Source organism: Gavia stellata, chromosome 7 (genome assembly GCF_030936135.1).
Source record: "Gavia stellata isolate bGavSte3 chromosome 7, bGavSte3.hap2, whole genome shotgun sequence".
NCBI classification, from domain to species: domain Eukaryota; kingdom Metazoa; phylum Chordata; class Aves; order Gaviiformes; family Gaviidae; genus Gavia; species Gavia stellata.
The window spans coordinates 20,394,868-20,411,595 of NC_082600.1; the positions used below are offsets into that span (position 1 = coordinate 20,394,868).

General features: G+C 43.0%; 1 protein-coding gene across 2 annotated transcripts in view; it reads left to right on the forward strand.

Moving 5' to 3' along the window:
- The first annotated feature begins 1,440 nt into the window (after window positions 1-1,440).
- The window catches only part of FOXN3 (forkhead box N3), a 131,777-nt gene continuing 116,489 nt past the window's right edge, over window positions 1,441-16,728 (forward strand). For both annotated transcript variants that reach the window (XM_059819611.1, XM_059819612.1), the window contains exon 1: window positions 1,441-1,989. In XM_059819611.1, coding sequence (XP_059675594.1) covers window positions 1,447-1,989 — 543 coding nt within the window. In that variant the 5' untranslated portion in view covers window positions 1,441-1,446. The remainder of the gene's footprint in view (window positions 1,990-16,728) is intronic.

Consider the following 16,728-nt stretch of genomic DNA (forward strand, 5'->3'; position numbering starts at 1 on the left):
TTTTTCCTCTTCCAGATACTTGTGTAAAACCACACATGTTCGCTGAGCTTGCTGGGTGATTGTCTGTATTAACGGGCTTCTCTGGATAAAAGTTCTGTATGTTTCTTTTTTAGTAATGGCTGCTTTGGTGTAAAGTGTTTATAGAAAGACCCGAGGAACTTTCCTTTTTCGTTTTTGCCCCTTTGTAACAGGCAAAACAGAGTCCATCATATCTCTTTCCCAGAATGGCTGTCTTGCTCTTTTTTTCCTGTAGATAGGTGGTTCATTCTGTTGTTAACTGTAGGTTTTTTTGCCCTTCGTTTACAGTATCGAGCGTGTGACAGCATGACTTCAGGGAACTGCTGAGGATATATTTTAGATACAGGAAATCATTTTGCTCTTGTTCAGCGTTTGTGCAGGAAATTTCATCTTTTTAAAATCTTTCCAGTTTTTATTTCACTGCTGTTAACATCTCCAGACCTCAATCCTGTCAGATTTATTGTATGGAGGAGCTAAGGGAGCCTGTCTCCTGCTTCTGAAGTAGGATTGTTGAGCTCCTGTCTGCTTCTCTTGAGTTGGGCAGGCACCCAACTTCACTCAGCTTCTGAAGGGCTTAGGTCCTCGCAAATATTACTGCTCGCAGGTATTCCCCTGGGGCCTGCTGGTGCAGTACCCTCGGCAGCTCGTCCCACCTCTCCGGGGCCACTGCTGAGCATGACAGCAGTCTTTCTGACTCTGTTTTCTACCATGTTTGAAATACAGTTCAGCTTATGTTAAAATCTTCTCTGTTTACATACATTTTTAAAGTGCTCGGTTCCTCTGGCACTTGTTTCCCCGTGTCTTGGCCCTGGTCCCAAAATTACCGTGTGTTGCTTTCCCTTCTCCCACCCTTGCCGGTTTTGAAGTTCTGCTGTCATAGAATTCTGAGTTTTGTTGCAACTGCGACTGTGGTCAGATTGGATGCTTGTCTGCCTCAGCCTTTAGCCAGAGTGACTTTAATCACGGTGCTGTTGTATTGTCCTCAAAAGTGAAACAGCTGAACTTAATCTGAAGCAACTGGCCTTAAGCCCCCCCCCCCCTTTTTTTTTTTCAGTTTACATGCTTATTAAAGGGATACAATTGTAGTATTCAAAGATTTGATACACATATTCATCACTAAAGGGACATGTCTTTAGGATTTCCTTTGTGGGGCTTCACGTACATGCAGAACGGAGGTGTATTGGGATTATAGTCTTATTCCATTGACTGAAGTTTCTTCCCTTGTCCCAACTTTGGATTATTTTACTCAACAGTTGTGAATGAGTGTTTAAGTGAGTCTGTAATTTTTAATACAGATGGCAAAAGGCCGAGTGACCAGTTAGGGAAAAGCTGTCAAAATGTTACGCAGTATCTTTTTATGATCTAACTTTTCTCTCTGTTTCTTTCTCCCCTTCCTTTGGATTTGCTCGCCCAGGAGTCGCTGTCTAAATGGGTCCAGTCATGCCTCCCAGTAAGAAGCCAGAAGGCTCAGGAATTAGCGTTCCCAGCGGATTGAGCCAACGTTACCAAGATAGTGATTTATCAAAGGCACTTCATGATGACGAAGACCTAGATTTCTCTTTGCCTGCCATCAGATTAGATAAAGGGGCCATGGAAGATGAAGAACTAACTAATTTGAACTGGTTACACGAGAGCAAGAACTTGCTGAAAAGCTTTGGGGACTCGGTGTTGAGGAGCGTTAGTCCCGTTCAGGACATGGGTGATGACACGCCGCCGTCTCCCGCCCACTCTGACATGCCCTATGATGCCAAGCAGAACCCCAACTGCAAACCTCCTTATTCCTTTAGCTGCCTCATATTTATGGCCATTGAGGACTCGCCAACCAAAAGACTGCCCGTAAAGGATATATACAACTGGATCTTGGAACACTTTCCGTATTTTGCAAACGCACCCACTGGATGGAAAAATTCTGTGAGACATAATCTATCCTTGAATAAGTGTTTTAAGAAGGTGGACAAAGACAGAAGTCAGGTAAGTTTGGAACTATGGGAACCTATCTGGCTTTGAAAGTATTCTCCTACTAATCCCAGAATGTGTCTGTAACAGTGAAATGCAGAATATGGGACGCTGTCCCTGGTAACGGAGTTCATTAAATTCAGAGAGCCAACATTTCTTTAGCATGGCTCATTCTGATTTTATTAAATTCATTGTCTAGACATCTGTAAGAAAGTACTCGGGGGGGTGTGTGTGTGTTTTTTCTTTTCCCCCCAGCTGGTGTCTTCATGCATAGTGGTTAAATATTGTTTTTAGTTATCATGCTGTGGTAATGGTTTCCAGCTATAGTAGATGAATGTAATCACGTTATAAATAGGCTGCTTGCTGTTCTTGGCTTATACAAATGTATAGTGAAAGGGTATGTCTTATGTAAGAGTCTATCGCTTTTTCTCTGGTCTGTGCTGTAATCTGAAAAAACTTTTCTTTCTCTTAAACAAACAGAAGGAGTTCTGAATTTTGGTGATGAAGCTTCATTCCATTTCAAGCAGGTTTTAGAGAAACTCTTCAAAGAGAACAGATAGGTCTGGCATCAAAGGTGAAAGTTACCGTTCACCGAAATTTCAGTCCTTCTCTCCCTGGGCTTGTGTAGTTTCTGCTGCTGGCATGGTGGCAGAAGCCTGGGGAGCACATTTTTGCTTTTGGGTCTCTGTTGTTGTCAGCTGGTTTCATCGCTGAATCTTCAGCGGCGTCTGCAGGAAGAGGCTGTGTGCGAGGGAATGGGGAAGCGAGCTGAGGGGTGGAGGCAGTCCTTTGCATAGCCTTCTACCATGTCAATCTGCCTGGGAGCAGGTATCAGTTTCCGAAGGGGACCGTCTACAGAAGCAGTGGTCTGGATGAATCTTTGGCAAAGTATGAGTATACTGATAAAAATAATCAGCTTGCAGAATAATTTCAGAGGTCTTCTCACAGGTTAGTGAAATAAGTAGTGGGTAAAATCACATCACTGACCGTCTGTCTCTAAAATTGGCTGAAGATCAGAAAGTGGACACTTTGTCGTGGCAGAAACAATAGATACACTCAACTTCTGTATTTCAGTGAAGTAAATGCTGTGATTGTCTTGTAACTGGTTACCCTGAAACTGGACTTCTGTTGGTGGTGCTGTTCTCCCTGTTTTGCGTGTGATTTAACTTAAAATGCTGTGGAATAGGAGCTCAAGTAACTCTAGAAGATACCTTACCGTAAACTAGCAACTTTTCATTCTACATTACCTAACTTTCTTCTCTCTGGAGCTTTCCTTTTTTAAACTTTTATCTTTTTTTTTTAGTTTATTTAAAATGTCATTCCCTAGAATCCACTGTGCACATATTGGTGATCACACACTGTATGTTGGTATTTTTATAAATAAGTTGCTGTGTATGAGATTAAAAAACCTGTTCCTGAACTGGATCTTGTTTTGTGTAAATCAGAGTCTTAAATTCTTGTTTGGAAGTGTGACTATAATAGCAAGTGCCACCAGACTTTTATGACCCTAACCTAGACCATAAGAAACCTTCACACAATACATTTTAAAAAACCCGAAATATTGTAACTGGCAAGGCATGTGTTTAACCCTGCCATTTGTGTTTTGTTCTATCTCTCTTCCTCTGTTTACAAGTTGACTATTTAGATTACAGCTTCCTTTCTATGAGGAACTTGTCTTCATGTCTATCTGTCAAATATCCGGCAGTGTGCTGAGCTTGTACGAACAATACCATGACGCGCTGCTTCTCCACAGGGAAGTGGCGGAGCACAATGCATGACTAGTCACCTACATCTCGAATTTGTGATTAGAGCCATGGTTACATAGCTAGACAACAAGGTGTGGTGGGAGGCCTTGCCTGTATGAATAATGAGGAGGGGTTTTATTAATTCCTGGAAAATCTCAGGTTACGAGAAAGAATTTCTTCCATCTCCTGAAGATGCTAATAACTGCAGGTAGCCAGCATTAAGGTGAATGAGATAACAATCTCAAATGTAAAATGCACCAAGGCAGGTCGTTTAAATCCCCTGCTGGCTTTTTCTTGTGTCCTGGCCAAAGGATGGGGCAGACAGAGTCCTCAGCGCAGAATTGGCGCTTCGTCAAGAGTTGCTGAATCAGGTGCCTGACAGCTAATTGTGGACTTGGAAAGCAGTAAACTTCAACTGCTGGCTTTGAAAATAACCTTTGTGTATGTGCACACGCACACTCAGGGTTGGTTTGAGTAGCTTGCAGCCAGCATCTCTGCTGCTCAGAAGGAAGGTGTCCATCTAAAGGGTTCTCCGGTTTTGGGCTGGGGCTTGGGGTAGGGGAAGGGGGGGACTCTCCTCTATAAGGAATGATTTTATGCCACTTCTTCCCCTTTGCAGCCAGATTTTGCAAATTGCAGGTTTGGAGTCTGCCTGTCTTCCTGTTTTTACGTGGGAAAAAAAGCATTTAGCAAATGGCATGTTATAAAATGCTAACAAGATAGGCTCTGGAACATGTACAGGAGGAAGGAGTTAATCAGTGCTGGGAATTGCAGGCATTTGCTGGTTGATGTGCGTTGACACACTGTGAAAAGCTAGAAGCTTTTCCTCTCACAGTTGTGCTTTCCAGTGTTTGTGTACCCTTTCAGTAATCGTTTTTCTAAAAAAAGTTCTGCTGAACACTTAATTCTTGTTTGAATTCCCTCTGCATAGTAGTTTCCTCAATCTTGGGTTCCACTAATTTATATTCATGGGGCTAAATATGTATTTAATAGTATGCAGCTTTTTCTGCCTGCATATGAATGCTTGCATTTCCTGATGTTAGATGCTTGTAACAGAGCAAAACCAAAGGCTTACAGGCTGCATCACTTTAGTTTTTGACTTGCCCTGTCCTGGTGCTTTTAGGGCTGGTGTGGAATGCCGGGAAAAGACATTTTTCTCCTCGGATTTGTTTATGCAGTGCTGCTGTGCCACTTCAGCTGCAATGCCATGAGGCTTACCTGGCAAGCCGACAGAGTGACTATTCATGTAACTTTGCGATGAGGCTGATCTCCTGGATCGAGACACAGAGCCGGGCTGAAGAAGGGAAAATGCTGAGCCCTTGATTGTACAAACCTCTTTGCATTGAGCTCAGCAGTTTAATAATAGTTGGCCAGAGTATGAAGTATCACATGATGGGGAGTAGACGAGGAGTTCCCTGGCTTTGTTTATACTGCTGGACCTGTGAATTCAGTCATTCAGATTAATCCTATTGTGAACGTACAGATCTAAATGTCCTCTAGTGTGTGTCCCATTTAGTACAGCCCGTTAGCCCATGACTTTCCTGACTTCCCTACCATCTGGTCCTTGGCTATAGAGAGGAATTTTTCTTGTATATGTGTCTCCATAGCAACGAGTTTGCAGTTGATATGGAAAGTAAGCAGTTGCCGTAGCAACGGAGTTACTGATGTGGCAGCTTCTCTGCTTGCAGGGAAAGGGCTAAGCTAGTTCAGACGCATTATGTAGGTTTGCTGTAATTATAGCTGCGCCCACTAGTGCTGCTCTAGCTAAGGGTCTGTTGAAAAATTTTGTGATAAGCCCTATTTTTTTCCCCTCTGAAGATCTGTTTTATTCGTGTAGGGATTCCTGCTTTGAACAAAGGCTGGTAGGATTGTATTTTCAGGGCATGCGATACATCTGTGCCTTTTATGAATGCAAACTTTCTCCATTATTATCAAATAAGTGGATGAGGGGAAAGGATGTTTGACCTCGTTGGCTTCTCTGCAATTTTGTTGTCTCAGTGAACAGCCCGTGGTTATAGAAGCTGGGGCTCTCGTCCCATGCTCCTTTCTGCTATTCTGCTATCTTTTCCCTGGTCTGTGGTTCTTCGGGCATGATCCTGTCAAGAGGGTTCCTCTTTGTCTGCTCTGCGTTGTCTGAGATCGGGAAATGCGCACATGCTCCTGGCTGTGTGCATACTGAAGAAATTCAAGTCTCTTAAAGGTTTGTTTGGCACTCGTGCTGAGGGACGTCTTAATAAAAATGTAATGAGGGTGAGGGATGTGTTTATGGGGCTGGGAGAAGAAAATTCTCTTCACTTGATGTCAAAGTTATTCTTAGAACTACATGGTCCATAACTGGGTCATGGAAATCCAGCCAGGCTCCTCCTCTGTCTGGAGCAGGCTCTGAGATGTGAGGACTCCCGAGTGGTCCTTGGGCTCTGTGAGAGCTGACGTCCAACTTGTCCTCGTCTAATGCACTGCCTCTCGTAAGCACTCTGCCAGGGCACCTGATGAGAGCTGTGGGGGACCCTTTGGGCACAGGAGACTTTTCAGGAGTCCCTGCTGCCAGTGTCTTTCCTCTGATGTGGTAACGTCTGGGCTTTTGACAAGTAAAACCCTGCAGAAGGATAAGCACTAGCTGGAGTGAGAGGAAAAGGAGCCTGCTTGTTCTTTGTTAGAATCTCCTAATCCAATCTGCATATGTGCAAAGGCAAGGGACCAGGGGCCCTGTCCTCTCTCTTTTAATGTTATTATTCGAGGAGATCTCCTGTGAAAACTCGGTGGCACTCTGGAGATAGAAATGATCTCCTACATTTTTAATGTTGCTATCATTTAATGTTGTTACCACCTAGACTGACCCAAATAACATAAGCATCAGAATTTCACTGCGTTTATAACATCTGGTGGAACTAAAGTGTAAAAAAACCCAAAAAAACAAACAACAAAACAACCCTTCAGATTCATGTTAAAGACCTCAGATGATGTTGACTCCATTAATAAAATAATGTCCTAAATCAGCTGGTCCAACTGTTAATTTCCCAAATTCTTAAAAAGAGATGTTGTATTTTTAAGCTGGAATTCATCTAGTTTAACTTGAAATCCATTTTCTTATACCCTAGTCTGTCATACTAAAAAGCTCTCTAGTATCAGAAATTTTCTCCTCAAACGGCTATTTAGAGAAATGAGGGTCATCTCATTCCAGAGCAGTCATAAAAGTCTCTAGAACCATACTGTGGGGTTTCCAGATATCAGATGATTTATGGAGAGCTTTTCTTGAACCCTTTCAGTTTTGTTTTTGAAGTGCAAACCAAAGAAATTATACAGAACGTTTAAATAATAGATTTCCTAAAGCTGTGCATGGCAATAACATGCTTCTATTTCACTGGCTTCCAGCTGGTTGACTTTACATCAGAGATTACTCTTTGCAGTGGAGTCTGCCTGTATTAACTGGTTTAGAGCTGTACAAAGCATAATCAGTTCTTTTTCAAGTAATGATGAAGAGCTGGCAATGTCCGGAGAGTCCTCTGAACCTTATCTTGCTCTTGGTTAAGACAGCCCATGGGCAGGCACCCTGCTGAGTAACTGGGGTGTTAGTGGAACATTGACAGGCTGTTGACTTACCAGAGGGGACTGGCTACTTAGGTTAGATAAACTGGAGTAACTGGCCATGTCTGTGCTCCTAACCCACAGCAAACACGGTATGAAGTGTGTTAAGCAGCGCTGAAAGAGCCCAGACAGGAAAGCAGGAGCGGGCTGCTCCTCACCCATTGGGCTTGGGCTGTGGTGGGGTTGATTAGTCCATTTTTCAGCAGTGGTAGCACCTCCCTTGCTCCTGGCTGTTTGCTCCCGCACCTTCCTGGAACATGAACTTTCGTGTCTCTGTGACAAACCACGGATCTGGTCAGAGATCTGATCTGGCTAGATTTTTATCTTCCCCTCTCTTTTTAATTCTGGAGTTGCTTTTCAGCTTAATTCCCCAATTGATTGTACTGTGCTTAATTCCCACAGCACAGTACAACCAACAGTTGTGCCAACACGGAAGAGGGTGTAGAGATGATGGGGAGGCTGGGGAATCCCTCCTTGGGATTGCTGAGGAGGCAAGCTATTCCTGACAGAAGAAAGGCTTGATAGAGGCTGGCAGCTGCAGGGAGAGACAGTGCACCACTGCTTGGTGGGGTAGTGGATGTGGTCCCTACCACCACAAGGTAAAGGCTAGGCTGAAATGAGAAAAGAAGTTTAAATACAATGGGAGGCTTTCTTCTGCTGGAGACGTTTCTTTTGGTTTTCCCCTAGGAGCAGGACTGTGCTATTTGTTGTTCGAGTGGCCTGTGTTAGCTGCTCTTTGTGGTGTTTTACAGCTGATTTAAAGTGATCAAAAGTCTGGGCTGTCACCATCAGGCATGGTCCCTGCCCAACTTGGCTGCCTGTTCCTTCTGCTGGGGGATTGAACTGATCTGGGGCTGTGTTACCAGCCCCTCTCGAGCTCATACTAGCACGTGCGTCACCACGCAGTAAGCAGGCTGAAAACTATTTGTGTTTATTTTCATTTGGGTTATTTTTCAGTGGGTGAATTTAGTTGGATTCATTTTCAGCTCCCTGCTTAGCTCATGGTCATTGTGGTCAGAGGAGCACCAGTGTCAGCATGGGCCGTGGGCTCAGCTCTGTTTAATCTGGCATGAAACCATGCCCATGGCTTTCAGCCAGCTCAGGGCTGACCTGGCAGCAGTAGGAAAAGACAGGGAAGGGAAGGGGATGCTCTTACCTTCAAGAGCACAGGCTGTGCTTAAATCACTGGGGCTGCTTGTGTGTTCAGTCAGATACATGCTTGGTGCTGGATTGGGCCCATACAACATGGATGAATGGTCCTAAGAAAACTGTGCGAGGGTGCGTGTGCACACACGCATGTATGTTTTCTCAGTTTCGCAAGCTTTGTTTCTTTATGTTGCCCAAAGGTTTTAATATTGGCAGTAGAGGAGGCTCTGAGTGGAGCTGTGCTGCGGATCCTCTGAAAAGCTATTATGGAAGAGGGAAGGACGTCCATAAAATCAATTGTCAGGCTTTTCTGTGCAGCTGTCTCTACATCCCCATCACCACCGAGGTTTCTTCCTAATTCTTGGAGAGCTAATGAACTGCTGTTGTCACTGCCAGCAAATGAAGCATGGATCTTGGGGCCTCGATCTGTTGAGCACAGGAGGACTCGCTGATGATGGGGCTTGAGTACGTATGTACACAGGAGCGCTTTCTTTATGTGTCCGTTAACGAACGCTGGCCCATGGGGGATCACAGTGACACTCCTGTGGCAGTAGGCAAGACATGCCCCTGAGCACCAGGCTCGTGATGGCGGCTGCTCTACCTCCAGTTGTGGCTGAACATCAGAGATGAACTGGGCTTGCTGGTCTGGCCAAGCGTGCGCTCTTCTGTCTCACACTTCAGTTCTTCAACAAAACATCAAAGAATCCATTTTCATTACAAAATATGTGTCCCTTAGACTTCCTCCTTCCTTTCCTAAAGGGAAGTGAACAGTTTTATGTTGGCTGAAAGAGCACAGTAAATTATGCTGCGTGGCTTCTCTTCCTGGGTAAAGATCTCATGAAAAAGCATTTAAAAGACTTGATCGTAATTGAACAGTTGAAAATAATGGAGTAGTTGAAAATACTCTTCAGGCAGCCTGAAGTAGTCTTTGAGTTGCTGGAGAACCCTCCTTTCCTTGGTCTGGTTTCAGGCAGTTGCTGCATCCCACTCGCTGACCCAGGCAGCTGAAACCTTGGCTCATTCCTGCGGCAGCTCTGCGTTTGTGGTAAAGTCATTCGAACGACTGGCCTGGTGGGGTCTGAGAAGCAGTCTCCAGGCTGCTCATACCTGCTCCTTCTGTGCTATGCTCAAGATAATTGCCGTATCTTCATTATAAATCTAGTTAAAACAAATGAATGGTCCAGGGTAAGAGAAGCTGGAATCCATATGGAAAGGGGATCCAGTGTGTCTCTATTTTTCATTTAGTTTGTTGCTATTTTTATGTTTGTCAGTGGTAGCTTAGCATATAGAAGTAATTGACTTCTGTCATTTCAAGACTGGGCAGACCATTGCTAGATGAGGTCACGGTGCAAGCACATATATAGCTATAACAAAGCCATATGTTATGATGCAGTTAATTTTGTGAACACAGATTTACTTAAAAAAAACCTCAACGTGGCTGCCTCTGGTTAAGTTTTGCTCAGTAAGCATCTAGGGAAAGACTGTGCTACATGCTTATATGTATTTTTTAAGCTAATAAAGATTTCTCTCTCTAAGTATTTGATCTTATCTTTTGATTCATAATCTGGTATTTTAAGCAGTATAAGTCAAGTCTCCTGTCTTCTAGGTTAAGGAAGATATTGAAGAAAGTTTGCTTTAATAAGACGCGTATAGATCTTACTGTTTTTCTGGTACTTCTGGTTTAAGTCAGTTTGTTAAGTAGTTGTTTAAGTAGTTTAAGAACAATGAGATTTTGCTTTTTTCAGTAGTAGCAACTGTCTTGTTATGATTCAGAATTTAAGTGTTGGTCTCAAGGAAAAAACTGTTTAATTCTGCTTCCTAACACCTGTCATTCGATCTAATTCCCAGTTAGTTTCAGTCCCTCTCCCAACCATTCCCCACCTGCTCTGGTGTCTCAGAGCCGGCCAAAAGCAGGGTACCTACTCAGCTCCAGAGCCGGGAAACTGGGAGAGAGAGGAGGTGCCAAAATTGATTGTCTGGCAGCGCTTAATGGACAAGCAGCAGAGAAACGTAGGCAGTCCGTTCAGGTGTGCTTACGAGTCCGTGTCCTTGATGGTTGCACTTGGACATCTTTAAAAGTAAAATAGATCCTGTACATTGGCTTGAATGCTTATATCAGACTTGTGTCTGAGTTTTTCAGACTTAACTCCTGTGTGTATTTTCTCTGGTTTGGAAGAATTCAGGCACAGAAGTAATACCGTACGTTTTCTTTAGTTGTGGAGACAAAGGCGGCTCTTCTCATGGAGCAGGAAAGTTGCTGTTGGACAGTGGTCCTGTGGATAGCTACTGACATACTCGTGGTTCAGTAGAGTCTGGCTGGCCTGGTACTGACTGGTCTCGTAGATGAGGGCAAGGAACACCTTGCTCAGCTGTGCTGCTTTTGGCGAGAGCTTCCTGAGATGTTTTCCCTTTGAGCAAAATTAGTGTCCAGGACTGAAGTTCACAGCGATTGTCACCGTTAATTACACAAGGGAGTGCAGAGTGCCTTGGCTCTGCCATGCCATTGGGTCCATGATTCCTCTTAGCCTGCCTTCAGATCTTAGCTGATCAAGTGGCTGGAGCTGCTGAGGTGCCCGGTAGTTGAGATACTGCACCCACACCACGCTCATCATCGCTGCTGTATCTGGTCATTTAGTGCAGATTATTGCAATGGCAGTAGAACTGTGGTTATCTTTTCTGGAGAATAACCACATTTATAACAGTCTGGATGCTGACAGGGTTTATACACTTACTGGCAACTCAGCTGGCTTCCACAAAGTCCTAAATTTCTTATAGCTGTAAGTGGTGTCAGACTCATCAGTGATAGAGGTCGCATAAGATAACCAATAGTAGGGAGGAAGAAGGGGAGTAACCTTCCTACTTTGGCATAAACTTTTTTCCGCATGAATTTTTGGTAGGTCACTATTGGCCCTTCTTAGGCTGGAATGTTACTTGTTTTCTTCTGTTCTCCCACCAGTTTGGACTCCTGACTTCAGAGGAGCTGCTTTTGATTTACTCTTGAGTAAACAGCAGCGGAATTGGGACTGAGAGCTGTGGAAAGCAGCAGTTGTGGCCATAAATGATGTCTCTGGATCTTACTCAGTTATCCATAATAGTAATTTTGGAGACAGTACATTTTAGTTCGTTAGTTACGTTCTTCAAATGCCATTCTGGGTGTTATGGAAACTTTGTCCTGGGAACTGATGCAGGAATTTGTGAGAGGACTCATTCCAAGGATCTTAAATGTGAGTGGGTTTTTCCTTGCTGCAGTAGAAAAGAAACCAAATTGCTGCCCTCAGCCAGTGACTTAAGATACCAAAACACTATCTACAGCATGCTCAATTGCTATATTTCATTGCAGCAGTGAATGGTAGCAATTTACCACTAGCTGAGTACTATCAGGATTTTGAAATGCTGGTGTAACTTGCTGAAAGATGGCTGTTGGTAAGCAGAGGAATGAGCGGGCTTCTGTATGGGGAATGGCATGGCAAAGCGTCTGTGGCAGTACATGCAGCAGAAGCTTATTGATGGGATTTTGCATAAGGGAATCTAGTTGAATGCTGTATTCACACTCATTGAAGCTATGAGCAGAAAATTAGGCTCTGCTCCAGAGTTTTATTTATGAGATCCCATGACTGCCTACTGTGGGAGGGTACTCACTGAGATTAGGCAACTATTGTAAATGTTTTTCTGAGTTTACAGTTGAAAAAAAATGCCTACCATGCAACTTGCAGGGGCTGCAGAGGTTAATGCAAGACTAGGGTTAGGTACTCGGATACCTTATCTCAGGCTTTCACTGACATACTTTTATCTCCTTTCTTCACCCTTTAGGGTGGAGAGTGGGAACACACCTCTCCTTAGGTTATGTGTGTTCCAGTAAAAATAGGGAAATCATTCATTAAATGCTCTGGGTTTAGATGAGGGTGAGGGAGGTAAACATCGCTGTTAAGGTTAAGTGATACAGAACGTAATAAATGTAGCAGTTTTGCAATTAGATCTGTTTTCTTTAAATTGTTGGGGAGAACTAAATAGTTCTTGCATGGTTCATCTTTAGGAATAAAGTCCTTGCCATGCAGGAAAAGCTGTATTTGCAAGATTCTCCTTAGTACCACTGCCTTGCACTGGCTGTCTGCGTGCAGCCTTCTCCAGCCCTAGAATAACACAGAAGCACTGCACTTCCAGAGATCCTCACTGCTCCTGGGAGCACTTTGAAGGCTTTCGGAGAGGAATGTTTGACAGCTTTAAGAACTGCATGCTGCCAGCTCAGATGGAGCTACAATTGCACTTAGACTTTGAGATAAAATGGTGCAGAGCTCCTGGGTCAAAAGGTATTTAGTTCGGCAGGAATCCCCTTCAGGGATTATATTTATTTTACAAATTTAACTGGAAATAATTACATGATTCTTACATAATTCCACCCTTCCTGAAGTACTTTAGGACTAAGGAGCTGTGGATGAATAGTGTCAGTGATTCATTGGCTTGCCCGTATTGCTGAGGTAGGAAGAAATGCATGGTGTGCACGGGAAGTGCAGGTTTTCAGTCTTTAGTTGGGAGAGGTGGGAAGTTGGAGTGTCAGGTTGTGACTGAGATGGCTGGGAATCAGACAAACGCTGGCACTTTTAGTGTTGCGTGGTTTGTTTTGAAGCAGTCAGATGAACTTGTCCAAAATGTTTTTTACCTGTTTTGGCAAATAACGTAACACATTTATTGTTACATAATTACCTCATTGCACTAATTTATTTGGATTTTCTTTCTCTTACCCCCTTCTCTGAAGATGCTCAGGGTTAAATATACAAACCCTGCTGTTGTAAAAGAGGGTAGATTTGTTTTTTACAATTTTATATCGAGTTCTCATACTTTCTAGACTTTTGGCTGCACGGCAGAGAAAGAGGAAAGAAGCTGTCATAGAGACAAATTGCACAGAAGACTCAGTACGATGCTAGCTCCCAGCTAGTGAGACAAATGGGATTTTATTGTTCAGGCTGTACCTCCTTTTCTGCTTAAATTAATTTATTTTTGTATCTCTCTATCTGTATATATGTGTGTGTGTGTGTGTACAAATATATTTTATATATTAAAAGCATTACATAGTCATATTGTTTTTTAGACCATCCAAACACTTCTAAGGTAAAATGGGAGCAAAAAGTAGTATGAATTTGGGTTGTCACACAAAGCTTTCTATCTACTTGCATCTCTGTGCTAGGAAAACAAGGTGCTGCCATAGTGGACGTCTCTGCAAAAGTTCCTTAGGACAGACATGTTCTATTGCTACAACTGGTTATCAATTAGTTTAAACAGATCACTCTTAATTTAGAGTCTAACTAACCTGAACAGTCTCTCTTTTTTTTCCCAAAACAAACCAGCACTTAAAATCTAGTAAAACGCCTCCACTTCGACTAATTTTTTGTTCTTTCAGGTTTTGCTAAAACACCTGTAAGACATCACTGTCTTTTGGGCAATACTGCTTTTGTTCGGAGGAATAAAGTTCTGTGTTCCTGGCTTAGCAAGTTCGCTTTGGTGTATCATTTGCTGTTGGTTTTTAGAGCTGAGTAATTTTGAATTTGGAAAAGCAGAAATGTAATTATGACCTTTTCCATTAAGAAATGTCATTCTTGTTTGAGAAGAAATACAAAATTCTCATTTAGAAAGCTTTGATTTTCATTTGTAGTATTGAAATTGTAGGAAAGATCTTGCTTTCTCATCCTGTTTTTCTGCTGACTAGGAGAAAAATAGGAAAATGTCCTACCCCCCTGCTAAAATACTTGCATTATTTTAGTTGCAAAGTAAACATGCTTATGATCTAACCACTTTTGCTAATTACCACCTGCTCCTTCAGCAGCACTTGAGTCCCACTCACCCTCCAGTGTCTAGTATGCCAAAAATGCACTTGCCTGGGCTTGAGTTGACGGGACAAGAGTCCATGTCTTAATTATGGTAGAATTATCCACTTGTGTGCCACATCAACTTCGATTTATTTCTCTCGCAATTTATAAAACAGGGTTAACAAACTTGTTGGATTTGCACTCTGAATCTTTAATTTAGACATGCATTAAAAGGGGAAGAATTTGCTTCATCAGTAAACTCGGTTTTTTCCTGTTTTGACTATCTATCGATTCCTGTTGTTTGGCATTGGACTAAACAATAAAATGGTTCCAGAGCTGGTTTAAATGGCTTTTCAATACATGCCACGTGTAGCCTCGGCCTTCTCACACTGTGGACAGAGACACGCTTTTATTTGGAAAGGGAGGGAATTCTGTAGTTGCCCAAATAAATTCTTTGTGTTTGTGTTGCACAGCTTTTAAGTTAGACCGAGTAATGTTAGCATCTGGGGGGGGTGTGGGTGTGTGTAATAGTCTGGATGGATATGATAGGGCTGGTATGAGGGGATATTTATATAGAGATTTGGGCCTTAGAAGTTATAAAATTGTCTTAAAAATCATACTGTCATTTAAAATAATGTGGGAGGGGATGTGTGCCTTATTTTAGAGCCTTTAAGATCTTTTACAGGCTCTTTTACAGAAGTGAAAACAGCTGGAAACATTTTGGTTTGGTCTCCCCCCTCCCCCCCAGTTTTGCACCATCTCATGACTTTCTACTAGAAACACCTAGAATCCCAACATGCTAAAAATGCCATGAATTGGCAATATTAAAGCCAGATTCTGGAGGGTACAATAAAGCTGTAATCTGTCAAGTTTCTTACAAACTGTTTTGGTGGTGGTGTGTTTAGTATTGCTCTGGAGAGCCTTTTGCAAGGAAAACACAGCAATTAGAGAAGTACTCTTCTGTACAGTGCGGATGTCAGCATGCTGGAGAGGGTACAGCAAAGGGCTACGAAGATGATTAGGGGACTGGAACATCTTTCTGATGAGGAAAGGCTGAGGGACTTGGGTCTTTTTAGTCTGGGGAATAGAAGACTGAGGGGGGAACTTACCAATGCTTATAAACACTTAAGGGGTGGGTGCCAGGAGGATGGGGCCAGTCTTTTTTCAGTGGTGCCCAGTGACAGGACGAGAGGTAACGGGCACAAACTTGGTCATAGTAAGTTCCACCTGAACACGAGAAGGGACTTCTTTACTGTGAGGGTGGCAGAGCACTGGAACAAGCTGCCCAGAGATGTTGTGGAGTCTCCTTCTCTGGAGATATTAAAAACTCACCTGGATGCATTCCTGTGCAACCTGCTCTAGGTGAACCTGCTCTGGCGGGGGGCTGGACTAGATGATCTCCAGAGGTCCCTTCCAACCCCTGTCATTCTGTGATTCTGTGATTTGTGGTCACTGGGTGCAACTATGAAGAGAAGAAGGACCCTTTGGAGGATGCCAGCCCTTTTCCATGGGCTGGCACTTTGGAGCTGGCATATCTGGCTTCCTTTTGTGGGGCAAGCAATGGTGGATTCTCACACCAGCAGCATGCTCAAGGGCTGGTTTCTGTTTTTCATCAGTATTTGGTACATTATGCAGCTCTGAAAGGTGAGATCACTGCTGTCAAAGTTTTTCATGATCAGTAGGATGAATGGAGTCAATTATAAGGTGCCCCTTCTTTTTTGCTCAGTCTTTGGATAGGGTTTTCAGCAGTTTGGACCTCATTTTCTAGCTACACGTTTTTCTCTGTAAGGCAGTTTGTACGTTATTTTTGGTTGCTTTCCACATTCAGGTATTAATTTCCGATTGCTATTTTTGTGTTTTTTTCCCCTCTTAGTTCTCCTTTTTCTTACTTGCATCATCTAGAAATGGAATTGTTCATAAACATCTGTCTGAGGAACGTGTGGCAGGGGCAAGTGCATTAAGTCATCACTGCACTGTGCTGAAAGTGCGTTTGCATTTTGGAAAAGAAAAAAGTTGCAACCTTTTCTGAAGCAAGATTTTAATTTGTAAATCATCTGCTGGTTTTGGTGTGTCAAATGTGAAGGCTTCCTGTGTGAAACCGATAGAGAAGATGATCACAGGAGACCTGGAGCAGTGACTCAGGTCACAGCAGGCCTGTTTGCGTGACACCTGTGTCATCAAAATAGCCTTGCTTTGGCATCCTTAAATGAGATTTTCTTTTCCTTTAGGTGGTAGATCTGTTCAAAGGCATATTTGATCATGAATAATTTGGAGGAAAACAATTTGCTGTCCTTCTCAGACTATCATACATCTTCTCCTCCTTGTTATTTCTGAACTCTTCACAACATCAACATCTGATGCTGGGCAAGTTGTCAATTTTCATTACTGGAGTCTGCTCAGAAATTATTTCTCCCTGTTTCCTTCCACTTCAGGCATGTTAAGTCAGATAAATTCATACACTGATGTTTAATCACTGA